General features: G+C 49.9%; 1 protein-coding gene across 5 annotated transcripts in view; it reads left to right on the top strand.

The window, feature by feature from the left end:
- The window catches only part of SUN1 (Sad1 and UNC84 domain containing 1), a 51752-nt gene that overhangs the window by 25589 nt on the left and 11175 nt on the right, over nucleotides 1–14988 (top strand). The window contains exons 7-17 of one of the 5 annotated variants that reach the window (XM_060125220.1): nucleotides 2891–3088; nucleotides 3569–3652; nucleotides 3904–4014; nucleotides 5140–5238; nucleotides 5762–5855; nucleotides 6656–6714; nucleotides 6863–7008; nucleotides 7881–8057; nucleotides 10831–10917; nucleotides 12345–12388; nucleotides 14407–14539. In XM_060125220.1, the coding sequence (XP_059981203.1) occupies nucleotides 2891–3088; nucleotides 3569–3652; nucleotides 3904–4014; nucleotides 5140–5238; nucleotides 5762–5855; nucleotides 6656–6714; nucleotides 6863–7008; nucleotides 7881–8057; nucleotides 10831–10917; nucleotides 12345–12388; nucleotides 14407–14539 (1232 nt within the window). Of the gene's footprint in view, nucleotides 1–2890; nucleotides 3089–3568; nucleotides 3653–3903; nucleotides 4015–5139; nucleotides 5239–5761; nucleotides 5856–6655; nucleotides 6715–6862; nucleotides 7009–7880; nucleotides 8058–10830; nucleotides 10918–12344; nucleotides 12389–14403; nucleotides 14540–14988 lie in introns of all 5 variants that reach the window. The other 4 variants (XM_060125219.1, XM_060125221.1, XM_060125222.1 and 1 more) reach the window with 4 other exon arrangements.

The raw sequence follows: 14988 nt of genomic DNA, 5'->3' as shown, positions 1-14988 counted from the left end.
CATGTTCCTACAGAAACATGGAGTGTGTTTTTGTCTTTACTTCAAATACATGGTTTTGCAATTTTTTTCATTTTAAATGGTAATTGCGATGAACTTCGTTCTTTTTGATGCCTGTCTAATATTGCATTTATGGTTGTATCGAAATTTGTTTAGTCAGTGTCTAGGTGGACATTCAGGCTTTCTTGTTTGTACACTTATAAAAGCAGTGTTTTCTTTGGGTGTATTTGTGTATGTGCACAAGTCTTCGGGGTAGGCAGGCCAGAAGGAGCGTAGGTGTGCATTAAACATCATTCATCCCGCCTGAGCCACGTAGTTTTTGATTCTGAAACCTTTTGAGGTTCAGGTTGAGTGCATTGTTGACAAAACGTGATTTTCTGGGCCACGTCAGAAAGGCTTTAAAAGCCTTCCATGTGTTTTCCCTGGGACATCGAACAGCGCTCACCAAAGCAAGGTGCTGATAGGATGCGTGCAGATGGACAGATTCAGTACTCCTGTGAGGGCTGGCACCTGTGTGAGAAACCTGTAGGGGCTGGAGACCCGGGAGACCCGGCTCTGCCAAAAGGTGCTCCTATGTGGGCCAGCGCGCCTCGGGCCTCCCTGGCCCCTGGGCTAACCGCACAGAAGGACCCAGGGAATTGGAATCTGAAAACACACACTTCTGTGTTTTTTCTCTTGCCTAAGGCAATGCTTGCGTCCCCCAGTAGAAGGGGTAAACTAACTTAGAAAAGATAGGTCTGAATGAATGAATGAGTGAATGAAAAGTCATTCCTTTGAAACTTTGTCGGTTGTCTTGGGTGCTTTGAGCAGAATTTTGCTAATTGAATCAGCCTTAGTCTTTAGAGACTGAAACGTCTGCTGCTTCCGGGAGAGGGACCAGCCAACTTGGCTGACTTCGGGGTTGGACAGCTGTGACTGCCGAGCGGCTGAGGCTGAAGTGGGTGGCGTGGCACGCTGCGGCTTGGCCTCTTGAGCTGAGCAGCTGAAATACTACTGACCGGCTTTATGGAGGAGCAGCTCTGATGGAGCCCGTCCTCCTGAAGAAACCGCGATTAGCGACTAAATATATTTTAAAAAGTGTTCCGCCCAGCAGCTTCTAAATAAATACTTATCACTGCTGAGAAAAGAAGATTGTTTACAATTTCAGTTTAAATAGATTCTTCCAGTTGACTTCCCAAAAGACTGACCAGGATTGCCCTCTCCCTATGGCCACGTGAGGGTCCCCATTCCATGTACTCTTGCTAAATAAGTGTTTATATTTTTGTTCTTTTAAAATGTTGCCGATTTGATGAATGAAAAATGGATTTTGGTGTCGCTGATTGTCAGTGAGACAGATCCTGCGTTACCTCTTCATGAATTTTTCTGTTTTTGTCCGACCTCTGTATAAAGTTCATGCTGCGGTGTAAAACAAAGAAGAGTGTGAGTGGGGTAACACAGAGTTGGCCCTGACACTCGGGGGCTCCTGGCCCCAGGTTTACATTTGTTTTGGTTCAGGGCTCCAATTCACAGATAGCCTACTCCTTTATTCAGGCTATCTGCGGGGGGAAAGCTCTGATTTTATTTCTTCTGAAATCACTCCAACTCAGACCTCTCCAGTCCCCACTGGCCTCACGCATGTACCCTAAACTCAGGGAGCTGAGCCGGGGGTGAGTGAACGGGCTGGGTATTTGTGCATTTGGGCACGTTGGCGAGCAGCCCCGGCTGCAGGCCGTCCCATGGAGTCACTGTGCAGGAACAAGCCTCATACTTCAGCTGCCACTCAGTGAAGAAACTTTTTTTTTAAATATCTTTATTGGAGTATAATTGCTTTACAACGTTGTGTTAGTTCCTGCCGTATAACAAAGTGAATCAGTTATGTGTATACATATATCCCTATATCCCCTCCCTCTTGCGTCTCCCTCCCTCCCACCCTCCCTATCCCACCCCTCTAGGTGGTCACAAAGCACCGAGCTGATCTCCCTGTGCTGTGCGGCTGCTTCCCACTAGCTATCTAGTTTACATTTGGTAGTGTATAGATGTCCATGCCACTCTCTCACTTCGTCCCAGCTCACCCTTCCCCCTCCCCATGTCCTCAAGTCCATTCTCTACGTCTGCATCTTTATTCCTGTCCTGTCCTGCCCCTAGGTTCACGAGAACCTTTTTTTTAGATTCCATATATGTGTTAGGATATGGTATTTGTTTTTCTCTTTCTGACTTACTTTACTCTATATGACAGGCTCTAGGTTCATCCACCTCACTACAAATAACTTTTTTAAGAATAAAAACTTCTAGCCACTGTGATTTGCAGACTGTCACCCTGCACATTGTAGGTTATAGAGGTCGCACTGTCCTGGTGCTCCAGGTGCTGAGGAAAAGGAGCCTCAGGTGGCCACGTCGGGTGTCTCTGTGTACCCTGCGGCACGTGCTGTAGCGGACGTCCTTGAAGGGGCTGCTTCTCGCTGACAGGCCTTCTCGAGGCTGGGAACACAGTGGGATGGCTGGGCCGGAGGTCAGGGAAGAGAAGTCGTTTGCCAATTTCTAAAGATGGTAGCGTGTGCATAAACAGCATTGGGGTGAAGTGACCTCAGATTGGATGTTTTATGGAAGACGGCCTGTGGGAGAGGTGTGGTGCTGCTGGCGCTCCAGGATGGGGCTGGTTTGCAACTCGGCCCGAGTGTGTGTCTCTGGTGTCCATTTAAAAAAGTGGGTTCCAGGGAATTCCCTGGCCATCCAGTGGTTAAGACTCTGCGCTTTCACCGCCCGAGCTTATTAGGTTGGGGAACTAAGACCCTGCAAGCCGCAAGGCACAGCCGAAAAAAAAGTGGGTTCCACTTTGCCCAAAGTGAGTAATCAGGCTCTGACATAGGGAGCGCGTGCTGCGAGAGGAGTAACTGTGTTCACGGTTTCTCACTAGGCCGCGCCGCTCGCTGCAGGGATAGCATCTTGTCGCTGGTCACGCGCACCTCGGCGTCCTTTCCTTCGTTCTTAGTTCAGCTCTTCCAAGTGGCTTTAATGAAGCTCAATTATGAATCAGAAAATTACAAATTGAAAAGTTATGAATCAAAAGATCGCGAATCAAAAAGCTGTGAGTCAAAAAGCCATGAATCAAAAGGTATTTAAATACTTTCTTCCTCCTTTTTCCACCAAATAGAGCTTTCAAGGTGGAGAAAACACTCTTTTCCCCGCGTGGCGCTTCGCTCACGCCCTCTCCTCGCGTCGTTTGCGGCCTCGCTCTCTCGCAGCCTTGCTGTGCATCTCTCTCCCTGTTCTCTGTGCAGTTCTGGATGTTTCCTGGAAGTTGATCAGGGTTTAAACATTAAATAAAAAGTTAACACACTCATCTTTTTATTCTTACGACCATCTTCAAAGCAAAAAATTTATCTGACTGGCATTTAGAATGATGTTTCAAAAATGTTTGAAGCCGGCCCATCCTGTGTGGTGGTCGGGGCATGCCCAAGGTTGGCGGGACTTGACGGCATTTCCTGAGCGAGGCAGTTACCTCGCCCTCGGCCTGCACCCCCACCACCACCCCGACCCGGCCACTCTGCAGAGCTCCTGTCCCGGGCTCAGGCCCCTCTCGCCTGTGTTGCAGCTCATTCCAGTCACTGTGGGAGGATGAATGTGAGAGAGCCCCTCGGCGAGGACGGCCACCTCCGTGCAAACGGGGCGTCGCTGTGTAAGTATGGCTCGGCCGCACCTGTGCCATCCTTTTAGGCCGTCCTGGGGCCCCACTGGTTAGGACGGGGCCGGGGCTCTCGCTGCCCCCTTCACACCAGGAGCCTACAGCCACCAGGGGACACTGGCTGGGATTTTGGTTTTTCATAATTGAGTTTCCTAGTTTTTTCAAACTGCCGTTGCTGCGCACCGTTGAGATTGACAGCGTTTGCGTGTTCATCTGTCCAATTAACTGCTTGTCCCACCCCACAGGCGATGACTGTAAGGGGAAGAAGCACCTGGAAACACACACCGCCACCCGCTCGCAGCCCTCATGGCCAGGAGGGCTGGCAGGGACCGTGGGGCTCGCCTTGTCCCATGCAGGTTGTCTCTCGCGCTTTTGTGTTTTGTTTCTGTCGTGTTTTCGCAAATGCTCCTTGTTCATTGTTTCTTTGTGTTTGGAATTCAGGTGTTCAGTAAAAACAGGAATATAATAACTGTCTTAAAATATGGAGAATATGGCTCTTGAAAAGCTTCTTTGTAAGTGTATTTAGTATAAATTAAGCGTATGGAAAGTTACGTATTTCAGGTGAAATGAACGGTTTAGAAGAAGCTGTGTCCTGCATGGGGTACAGTCGGCCCGCGCCCGGGAAACGGGCCGCGTCCTGAGCCTGTGCAGCCGGGGTGCTATGGAGAAATCCAGTTTGTACCTGTCAGTGTCTTGCCGAAGGGTGCCTTTATAGCAGCTTTTTTTAAAAGCTGAACTTCAAAATTTGTTGTCTCTTAACTGTTAATTAATAAACATAAAGCAATAGATTTTTTAAAAAACCGTTTCTTTGCACGTCAGCCGTGTTGGAATTGCTTAATGTTTTCAGGAGTCAACACGCAAATGCTGGTGTGGGTGTATTACTTCCAGCGGTCACTCTTTAAAAATGAAAGGAATTGATTTCACGAGCAGTTTTCTGCTTTATATGTGTGGCTTTCGGTATAAAGTTAATTGTGTTTTATTTTGTCATCCAGTGGGACTACCGGTTATAATTCCAAAATATTTTTTCACTGGGCTGTAGGAAGATTTTCATCTTGCTGTTTGCGTAACTCTTGTCTCACCCAGAGCATGTTAACTGCTGGTGTCCATGGAATCTTACTTGCTTTAAACGATTGTGCTGTCTTTCCAATACCCATTCTGCCAGCAGCAGCTGTGCACACGTGTAGGGTAGCTGCCAGCCAGGCCCCGCGGGTTTATAGGAAACGTCTGCATTTTACATCCTACGTGTCGATAGGCAGAAGCGAGTGAAAACTGTTCAGACACAGAGCAGGGTTTTCATAAGTTAGTTTCAGCATCTTGCTTGGACTTCAAGTAGTCGATTGTTTTTCTTGAGGAGAGACTGTTGACTGTCTGATGCGAGAGGATTTTGGTACAGTGCCACGAGGTGGGTGTCTCTTGCCGCGTCGGGACTGTGGGGCTGGTGTTTGAAGGTGCCCCTCCCGCCCAAATCTTCTCTGGCACAGGTCACTTCTCGGTGCAGGCGCTGCGCGAGGTCGGAGCCACGGGAGGGTTTGTGTCCAGGACGGTGTCAGCGGTGCTGTGGTTGGCGGTGGCCTGTCCAGGTGGTTATTTTGGCTTTCCATGTTAGCGTTCGCTCCTAGGCTGTTGGCAGTTAAGCACCTGCAGTAAACTGTTCACCTAACCAAGTCAACATTGCATTTTCGGTTTACGTGCTTTGATCCTTGATGTAACGTGTTCCATCCTTTATTACTTAGAAATGCTAACATACTGTGCTTTTGGCTGCATGGCATTCATTGTTTCTCCAGTGTATTGGGTGTTGTTGTAAGTACTGTACTTGAGAACGCATGGGTTTGGTGTTTACTCTTTTGTATCTTGTCTTGTGTATGACTTATTGCTTTGTGGCTTATTTACGTTCCTGTGTTTGAGTTATGGATATTCCTGCTGTGATGACTAAGCATTGTCCTAATATACTTCATCCCTAACTTCCTTCATCTTAATATACTTTCAAAGCATCTGTTAGTATATTTCCTTATGCTGCTAGCTTGGCCTTCACAAAACCAGTCCATTAGGAGTTTGGTTTTCCTACGAACATTTCCTTAGAATGTGTGGTGTTTTCTCTTTTAGGGAAGGCAGCATCTGAAGTATTCTGGTGGCTTGGGGTTGGATGGTACCAGTTTGTTACTTTGGTTTCTTGGCTGAATGTGTTTCTTCTTACAAGGTAAGGAAACTGATACCGTGTCAGCTTGGTGTTTTAAAGAACTGATTTTGTGCTAATTTCATGGTATCATTTGATTTAATCATTTTATATTTTGCAAAATGCTTTCATAGTCTTAATTTTTCAAACCACTCCTGTTAGAAAGGAAAAGCAGGTGTCATCCTTGAAGAAAACCGGATGTGCAACGTTTAAGTGACGTGTCCAGGATTACACAGCTGGGAGGGTGTGCTCGGGACTGTAGGCCTGGACCTTCTGGTGCACTTGCCCCAGCACCAGGTTGCCTCAGTGGGTCGATGACCAAGGTCCTTAAGTGCCCTCCTGTGCACCCAGCCCAGCGTGTTGGCAGTTAACTGACCTGCTGGGTTGTTCACATGGGCCTGGGAGACAGCACCGTGTGGCCAGGTTTTCCTTCAGGCAGCCACTTACCTTGTAGATAAAACTAACTGCATTTCTCAGCCTGTGACTTCCACTTTAAATTAGGGAGGGGGTATTTTGTATAAAATTATCTAGAGAGGTCATATAGAATAGTGAGCCCTGCCTTTTACTTTTTCCAAGTTAAATGTTTTGATTTTTTTTTTTTTTTTTTGCGGTACGCGGACCTCTCACCGCCGTGGCCTCTCCCGTTGTGGAGCACAGGCTCCCGACTCGCAGGCTTAGCGGCCGTGGCTCACGGGCCCAGCTGCTCCGCGGCATGTGGGATCCTCCCAGACCGGGGCACGAACCCGTGTCCCCTGCATCGGCAGGCGGACTCCCAACCACTGTGCCACCAGGGAAGCCCTAATGTTTTTCTTTTCATTCCTTAGGTGCCTTCGAAATATTTGCAAGTTTTTAATCTTGCTCATTCCAGTATTACTTTTACTAGGTAAGTAAAATTTTACTTTGTTACCTAAGATGACTAATATGTACACGTGCATATATATGTAAATCAGTGAAAGAATTGAACATTTAAGTACACCTTTTGAAAAGCACTGTATGTACATGTGTATACAGTTGCTTTTCTCTCCTTCAAGGTGCAAGTATTTCATTATGGGGCCAGGGTGATGTTCTTTCACTCCTGCCTGTGTTAAACTGGATGCACAGCCACAGAGCACAGAGGGTGGATGACCCTAGGACCATGCTCACACCCGACACTTCGCACCCGAACCAGCCTCTGCAGGTAATCAGTTAGGATGTGCTCTTCCCTGGCGTTGCCAATCTGTGTTCTCCAGAGTAAGTTTCCATATTACCTGTAAACTGCAAGGTAGTTCAGCTGGGCACTCTGTCTTAGAAAATATTTTAAAACGTCAAATAAGCATGTCTTACAGCTCCTTAAATGTTCCGAAACACTTCAAGTAATGCATACAGGCGCACCTCAGAGATACTGCATGTTCAGCTCCAGTATCATACGAATTTTTTGGCTTCCTGGTGCATATAAAAGTTATCTTTACAGTGTACTATAGTCTGTTAAGTGTGCAATAGCATTATGTCTAAAAAAATAGTGTACAGACCTTTATTGACAATACTTTATTGCTAAAAAATGCTAACCATCATTTGAGCCTTTAATGAGCTGTAATCTTTTTGCTGGTGGAGGGTTTGAAATATTTTGAGAATTACCAAAGTGTGACACAGAGACACAAAGCGAGCAGATGCTGTTGGGGAGATGCGAGGACAGACTCACTGGACGCAGGGACCCCACAGACCTTCATTTGTGAACCATGCAGTATCTGCGAAGTGCAGTAGAGCGAGGTGTGCCTGTATTTCAAGCAGTCTCATTATTTAGTTCATTTTCATTAAAAAAAAAGTTTTCATTACTTTGGAAAATATAGAAAGCATAAAGAAGAAAATAAAAACCACCCATAGTCTGCCACGTAAAGGAAATCACTAATGATGAACATTTTCATGTCTTTTCCTTTGGGGGTGTGTGTGTATTGTAGTTGACGTTTTCCTGTAATGCTCTGTTTCGTTGTTTCGACTTATCCTGTACTGTACTCTCCTTTGCCAGGTTGACCTTCTCATTTGTGTCACCTTTGGAACCTCTTACTGTTTCAGGTTGGCGATGAGGTTTTCCACTGGCATCGGATGAGTGAAGTGGAAAGGCAGGTGGCTGCATTGTCGGGACAGTGTCACAGCCATGACAAGAAGCTTGGAGAGTTGTCAACCTTGCTCCAGAAACTGCAGGCGCGGGTGGACCGGGCAGATGGCAGCAATGAGGGGGTGTGGCCCCCGGTGAGGAGCGTGGTGGGGGCAGCGTCTCAAGGGGGCTGGCACTGGTGGGCTGTCGGGCTCCCAGGTGATGCCACCTTGGAGTTCTCGGGTGTTGTGTTTTCCTTTTGGGGACAAGGAATAGGAGGGCCCTGCAGTGAGAGGTGGCCGCACGGATGGCAGGTGGGTTCCTGGCCTGCAGTGGCGGGGAGCTGCGGTAGGTGCCCCCGGAGGAGATGCCACGTCTGAGGCCAGGGTAGGGGGTGGGGTGCACCCTGGGAGCAGGCAGGGTTGGGGGAGGGGGTGGAGGCGCGTGGGTGACGCCCAAGAGTGAGGTCAGGCTGCGGCGGGACAGACGGGTGTCCCTATCCTGCGTTTTAATTGGTGAATGGATTGAACACAATTCGATGACATTTTTCTGGCACTGAACGGAAAAGCTCAAATTTGTGATTTAAAATATCTCAAGATCATGAAATAGTTAAGTAGCTACTATTCCTTATGAAACTGTAGGCCTGTATATACGTGTCTCACTTATTTGGTTCTCAAGGAAAGGCTTGTCAGTCCATTTTCCTCAAAACTGATGTTTATTTTCTTAAGTTCCACAATAATTCAATTTAGGTATTTTGGATTGAAATCTTTAAAATAGGCATTGCCCCTTGTCTCCACAAGTGCTTTTCCCTGATCCTGTTTTCTCAGCAAAGAGCCCACTACCCACCCAACTGTTCGCACTCCGACCGGAGGGGACCCTCCACCCCTGATCATGCATGTCTTGTCAGCCTGCGGACCCTTCAGGGCTCCCCGTGGCCCCACCGTGCTCTCGAGCAGCCTGGCTCTGCCTGGCTTCGCCGGAGCCTGCCTCGACTTGTCTCGGGGTGGGTGCCCCTTGCCGGCTGTTTCCTGACTGGGCTCAGGAAACTGAGCTCTCCTGTCCCGGCATCAGCTTGCGCCCCTGTTTGTAGCTGCCGCTGGCTTAATCCACTGGGTTCCACCTGTTGGGGGCAGAATGTGTGAATCTTCTCGATTCCGGTCGGGTCCCTGTAACGTGCTGACAGGCACTGGTTCCCAAAGTTACTAGGCGTGTTCCACCTTCTCTGCGTGGCCCCCGGGTGCCTGCTTGGGGTTCTCACATCCAAAGGCCACCGGGCGTCCTGCGTTGATTCCTCACTAGTTGCTTATTTTTGGCTTCTCAGCCGTAGAACTGAGATGATTTCAGTGAGATCCAGTTAACACCGTTACGAGTGTTCTGTTCCTTGTTTTAAAATGAGATTCGAGATGTGCTGAGCTGAGTGCAGATTTAGCTCATCCTTCCCACGCTGTCCTCCACCACTTACCCCTGTTCAGGTATGATTGTGACGGTGACCCTGGAAGATTGAAGCTTGGTTCTGCGGCTGCCACACACTGGTGGTCAGCGTGCTGACTACCTGTTATCCTTCCCTGAGTGGCTGGCACAGGTTTATCCCACGTGTGTCTCCAGGAGAGTGGGCCACCTGCTGCATGTGGCTGTGCGAATTTAAAGTAACTAACACTTAGGGACTTCCCTGGCGGTCTGGTGGTTAGGGCTCGGCGCTCTCACTGCCGTGGCCCGGGTTCCACCCCTGGTCCGGGAACTGAGATCCCACAAGCCACGAGGCCCCCCCACCGCCACACACACAAATTAACACTAAGTAACATTTAGCTTCTCTTTCAGTTGCCCCAGCCACACATCAGGTGCTCCGGGGCACATGTGGCCGCCATGCTGGGCAGAGGCCGTCCCGCTGTGCCCAGGGCCAGCGGGCTGTACAGTAGGAGACCCGGCCTGGCCGTGAGGACATGCAGCCGAGTCCAGCGGCTGACCCTCCCGCATCCCAGTGCCCTGGGGTCATCCTCCCAGCTGCCCTTCATCCCTTAGCTTTGCTTCACCTGATTTGTCATCTTATGTTTTTATAAGTCATTGTGGTTATATTTTGGAACAAGGTGGGGTATAAAATCAGTGGATGAAACTCCTGTAATAAGAGTGTATAATGACTTACTGTTTTTCTTTCTGACTGGATTTTAGTGGTTCAGAATGTGCAGGCGTTCTTTGCTGCTGGTGGTGTCTCCTGTGTGGATGTCCTTTGATTATATAACTGGCAGAGATTTTTCTAGACCTTCCCAGGGAGTGTATCTGATACGCTTACTCCAGATTTACCTTCTAAGAACTGCTGAAGAGATGGGTGGGGATGTGCTGGACAAAGGCTGTTTTCAAAGTTACTTATGTTGAGAAAAAAATCTTATTTTCTCTCTGCCGCTGTGCTGATCACCTGTGTCCCTGAGCCGGGGGGTCGGGGGGGGAACGTGCCTGTTGGCCGCCTGATCTGAGCTTTCTTCCCCTGATCAGCACTGTTCTGAGGGCTCTAGCACCGGTTCTGATGACCATTGAGATGTCACACACTTTATACGAATATGAAAGATCAAGAAGGAGTGAGTGGGCCCTTGGTGGTTGTGGTGTAAGTCTCTGGGTACAGCAGGTGCCTGGGGAGTGTGTGTTGAATGAATGGTAATTGCTCTGCTGTCCATGCAGGTGTTTTTGATAATTACCAGTCTTCTTAACGAATATTCTGTGACTAGAAAAGCTGTTTGTGCCTTTTATCTTAGGGCAGGTTTCAGAGGCGGAGATGAGGACGTCACTGAGGTCACCCCCATGGGATGCTGTGCCCAGCTGTGACCACAGTCTCTGGCCGTTGTGCTGTGTAGAAACAGCGTGGCCTGACTGGCCAGGTTTGGGCTTATTTGTTGCTTAACTTTCTCTACCATTTGTTCATTCATTTTCCTTTTCAAGACCGACTATGTGACTCTCCGCCAAGAACATGAATTGCGCATCTCCAGCCTGGAAGATATTCTTGGAAAACTGACAGAAAGATCTGAGGTATTCATGCTCTTGACCTTTCACTTGCAGCCCCAGCACCGTGATTTCCTTGAGAAGCGTCAGCTGCAGTTACTGTGCTCACAGCCCCCAGCCTTTAAAGTGCTTCTTTTAGGGTGTTTGCTGCCATCCTTTATAAAACGAAAGGGAAATATTCTTTTTTTTTTAATTTAAAAAAATTTTTCTATTTATTTATTTTTATTTTTGGCTGCGTTGGGTCTTCATTGCTGCGCGCGGGCTTTCTGTAGCTGCGGTGAGCAGGGGCCACTCTTCGTTGCGGTGCGCGGGCTTCGCACAGTGGTGGCTTCTCTTGCTGTGGAGCACGGGGTCTAGGCGTGCGGGCTCAGTAGTTGTGGCACGCGGGCTTCAGTAGTTGTGGCTCGCGGGCTCTAGAGTGCAGGCTCAGCAGTTGTGGCGCACAGGCTTAGTTGCTCCGTGGCATGTGGGATCTTCCTGGACCAGGGCTCGAACCCATGTGCCCTGCATTGGCAGGCGGATTCTTAACCACTGCGCCACCAGGGAAGCCCCCATTGTGTTGCTTTAATGTTTTGTAAGTGTGTCCAGCTCACTGGCTCCCAGGTGGGGGCGGTTCTCCTCGCTGTCACCCAGCCTCCACAGGGTGACGGTGTCTGTGGGCAAGGGAGTGAAGGTTCACCCTGGACCTTCTGACCGGGGATTTTCTGGTCAGAAAGCCTAGTCTTGTCAGGTGTCGGGCAGGCGGAGGGAGGAGACGGCACCTGCGTGGACATGGACAAGGACTGGGGGCGCCGAGTGGGTGGCCTGGACCCCCTGATGGGCCTCAGGGGAGACGCACAGCCCTCGGGAGCTCAGGACTGGCCGCTGCGTTGCTGACAGTGTCAGAGGGGAGCAGTTCAGTCCATCCGTTGATGAGATGTTTCCAGGGTGCCTGAGGAGGAAGCGCACCTCCGTGAGGGAGCTGGCGTTGGTCCTGTCTGTGTCGCCCGCCTCTGTCGAGTTACGGCCTCCGTGGCCGCTGGGCCTCGGCTCGCGTGGGGCGGTGCGCGCCCGTGCCTGTGAAGAGGCCATGTTAATAAGTCGTGCCTTCATGTGTGAGCCTGCCGTCCTCCTCCTTGTCCAGCCACGCTGAAAGCACTTACCCGAGGTGGCGGCGGCGGCAGCGGCGGCGTCTGGCTTCCTGGCCTGCGTCCTGGTTACAGGAGCTGCTTATTTTGTATGACCTGTGCACCTCTCTAAGTATACGTTGTGGTCGTCTTTTAAAAGTCTGCTTTGAAAAGTGAACATCCCTTACCTGCCTGCCAGCAGGCAGGTCTGGGCTTTAAATTAAGGGGGGAAAAATCCTAGATAAATATGTGTATTTCTATTTCTGTTTATAGAGTCAAGTATATGATTTTATGGAAAGTTGGTATGTAACTTGTGTATTTAAACGGATTGTTTCTCCTACATTTTAGGCCATCCAGAAGGAATTAGAACAGACTGCACTAAGAACAGTCAGGTAGGATAATTCCAGATAAATTCCTCTTCTGTCTTCTGTGCTCCTCTCTGTCACGTGGGGCTGTGCCGTCCTTAGCAAGGGGCACTGTTTGCACCTGGGATGACTGGGCTGTGTTGGTGGTAACAGTCCCAACTGTTGTCTTTCTGGAAGACCCTTCAGGGCACCTGAGGATGGAGGAGGGGTCGGGGAGCTTGTTACCATCCACCTCCATGCAGCACCAAAGACAGCGGGGTCCCCGGCTTTGCTCTGGGGGGAATCCCTGCCCGGATGTGCCGGGAGGGTCCTCAGGGCGCGAGGAACGGGCCGTGAGTTCATGGCACAGCGTGGAGTGGGCTTCCTGCCTGGACCTCTGCTGGCTCTGCGGGCATCACAGTTCAACCCTGGTCCCCCGCTCGGCAGCCCCTCGAGGGGGCCAGACATGCGCCTTCTGAGCTGCAAGGCTCTCACCAAGGCTGGGCCTCCTCTGAGCCCTTTCTTTGTTGCTGAACAGCCCTGGTCCCTCAGCAGTTTCAGGGGGGTGGCGTTTGGTCCCTCGTAGCCTGGTTGCTTTTCTTCCGCACATTTGTCAGCTTCCCTGAAGTCCCCTGGCAGCATGGAGCTTCTTCCTGTCTCAGAGCCGCTCACCGTTTTCACAGCCTTGGTTTTGTCACCTGGGTTCTCTCCACCCCGTTATCTGAATAGGACGCTGTTACCCTTTTGTTACTCCAGCCACTCCACTCACCGGCTCAACGCTCAACTCAGGAGAGAGCAGATGACGAGCGTTAACCTCTCGTCTTCCCGCTCTCGCTCCTGTGTGTTTCTCTGGGTCCTATCGTGTGATTTGAGACCTCACCCACCCTCCTCTCGGGATGGGTATGAGTGTTAGCACGCTTTTAACTCTCCTTTAGAGCCTTTACGTATCGAAACACCTTTTGGCTGAAGCCATGTGGCTCCTGCAGTGTTTACCGCAGAGCGCACTCTGCTGAGGTACGAGCTGTTGCTGTCTCAGCAGCTGTAACTACCTGTAGACAGCTCGCAGTACCTCATCATGCACGATGCCTACATTAAAACGGAATTGTTAATGTAGTTTATCTTAGGGCAGGGCCGAAAGCAAGCTCATCCCACGAGCTGGACTGTGCCGAAGCCCAGCAGTAGAGGGCTGCCGCCCGCGCAGGCAGAACAGCGCCGTCTGTCCTGCTGCGGTGGCTTTTATTAGAGCATTACCTAGGGTTACACTTTAAGACTTGTTTTCTTAACCCTTCAGAAGTGCCAGAGCAGCACCCTGTGTTTTGATTAATTATACAAGCAACAATTCGCTTTCTTGAGAACCTGCCGTGCTTTGTCCTTGAGCGCAAAAGCAGCACAGAGTTCCCACCATTATTTTGATTAGACTGAAGTAGCACAAGGACATCTCCTTGCGTTCCCACCACTGATTATACTAGGACATCTCATGGATCAGTGCCCAAAGCCCTCAATGCTTCTCTGCAGACCCCCGGTTTGCCGGGGGGGCTCAAAGCAATCAGGACTGTTTGCAGTTCTGGCTTATTCGCCAGCCCCCAGTTTGCTGAGGGGGGGCTGATGGGTCACGTCTCCTTTCCATGTCCTCAGTTATTCCACTACAGGTAAAACCCTGAAGCCATATGTTTTTAGTTTTCTCTTCCGGTAGCGTGAAAAATTCATATTTAATTTTATAGTGATTATCAGTAAACACTGTCACTTCTCTGAAGTCTTTTTCAGAATTTTAAGGCGATAGGTACAGGTTTAAATATTAAATAGTATCTGAGAGTCCGCACCAGCACCCAGAGAAGCATAACCGCTGCCCATGGCAGGTTTGGCCCCCGCCCGGGCAGGTGTGCGTGTCTGTGTGCGTGCGGACCTTGAGGTGGGAACAGTCTCCGGGGCCTTGGCTTGAAACTTGTGTGCTGCTGAGGGACGGGGTGGTGTGTTCACAGCTGACCTGCCCGGGGAACACGGGCGTTTCTCCTGCACGTGCTGTTGGCAGGACTGACCTATCCTGTCGTCACCCCCCGCTGCAGCAGAGCCGACGAGGAGCCGCGCCTCCTTGCCGTGGCCCGGCGTCTGGAGCAGGAGCTGGGGCGTCTGAAAGCAGGCTTGTCCGGGCGGCAGCGGTTGGGAGCCAGCCGGGAGGAGGTGGACGCGGCATCCGAAAGAGTAGGTGTCCTCAGCTTTACGTTTTGTTTTATCATGGAAGATAAAAACACTCGAGTTGGTATGTTTATTAAGTTAATTTCAACTTCCTTTAAAAATTTTGTTTTACTATATTTGAAGTTTTTAACCATCTTGAATAGAATAATTAAAAATTCAGCTCCCCTCGAATTCCCGCCTCTCCAGTGACACGAGATGTCTTTCCTTCCTTTACACACGCATGGCCAAGGGCTCACCTTCATTGGGGGCAGGGCCAGTTGTGTATCTTCTCACCAAAGTAGAGTCACGCTGCGGTTTCGTGTCACATCCTCACGTCACGGACATTGCTTCAGGCCTCTATCCATGTGCAGAAGAAGAAATCTAGACATTTATAGCTACGTGAAAATGGAAACACGGACATTGGAGTGGCACAGGTCATCCTAAGTCAAAGGCGGATGGTTGTTGGGGAGGAGGTC

Source organism: Lagenorhynchus albirostris, chromosome 15, assembly GCF_949774975.1.
Source record: "Lagenorhynchus albirostris chromosome 15, mLagAlb1.1, whole genome shotgun sequence".
NCBI lineage: Eukaryota > Metazoa > Chordata > Mammalia > Artiodactyla > Delphinidae > Lagenorhynchus > Lagenorhynchus albirostris.
This window is presented reverse-complemented; position numbering and strand designations above follow the sequence as displayed.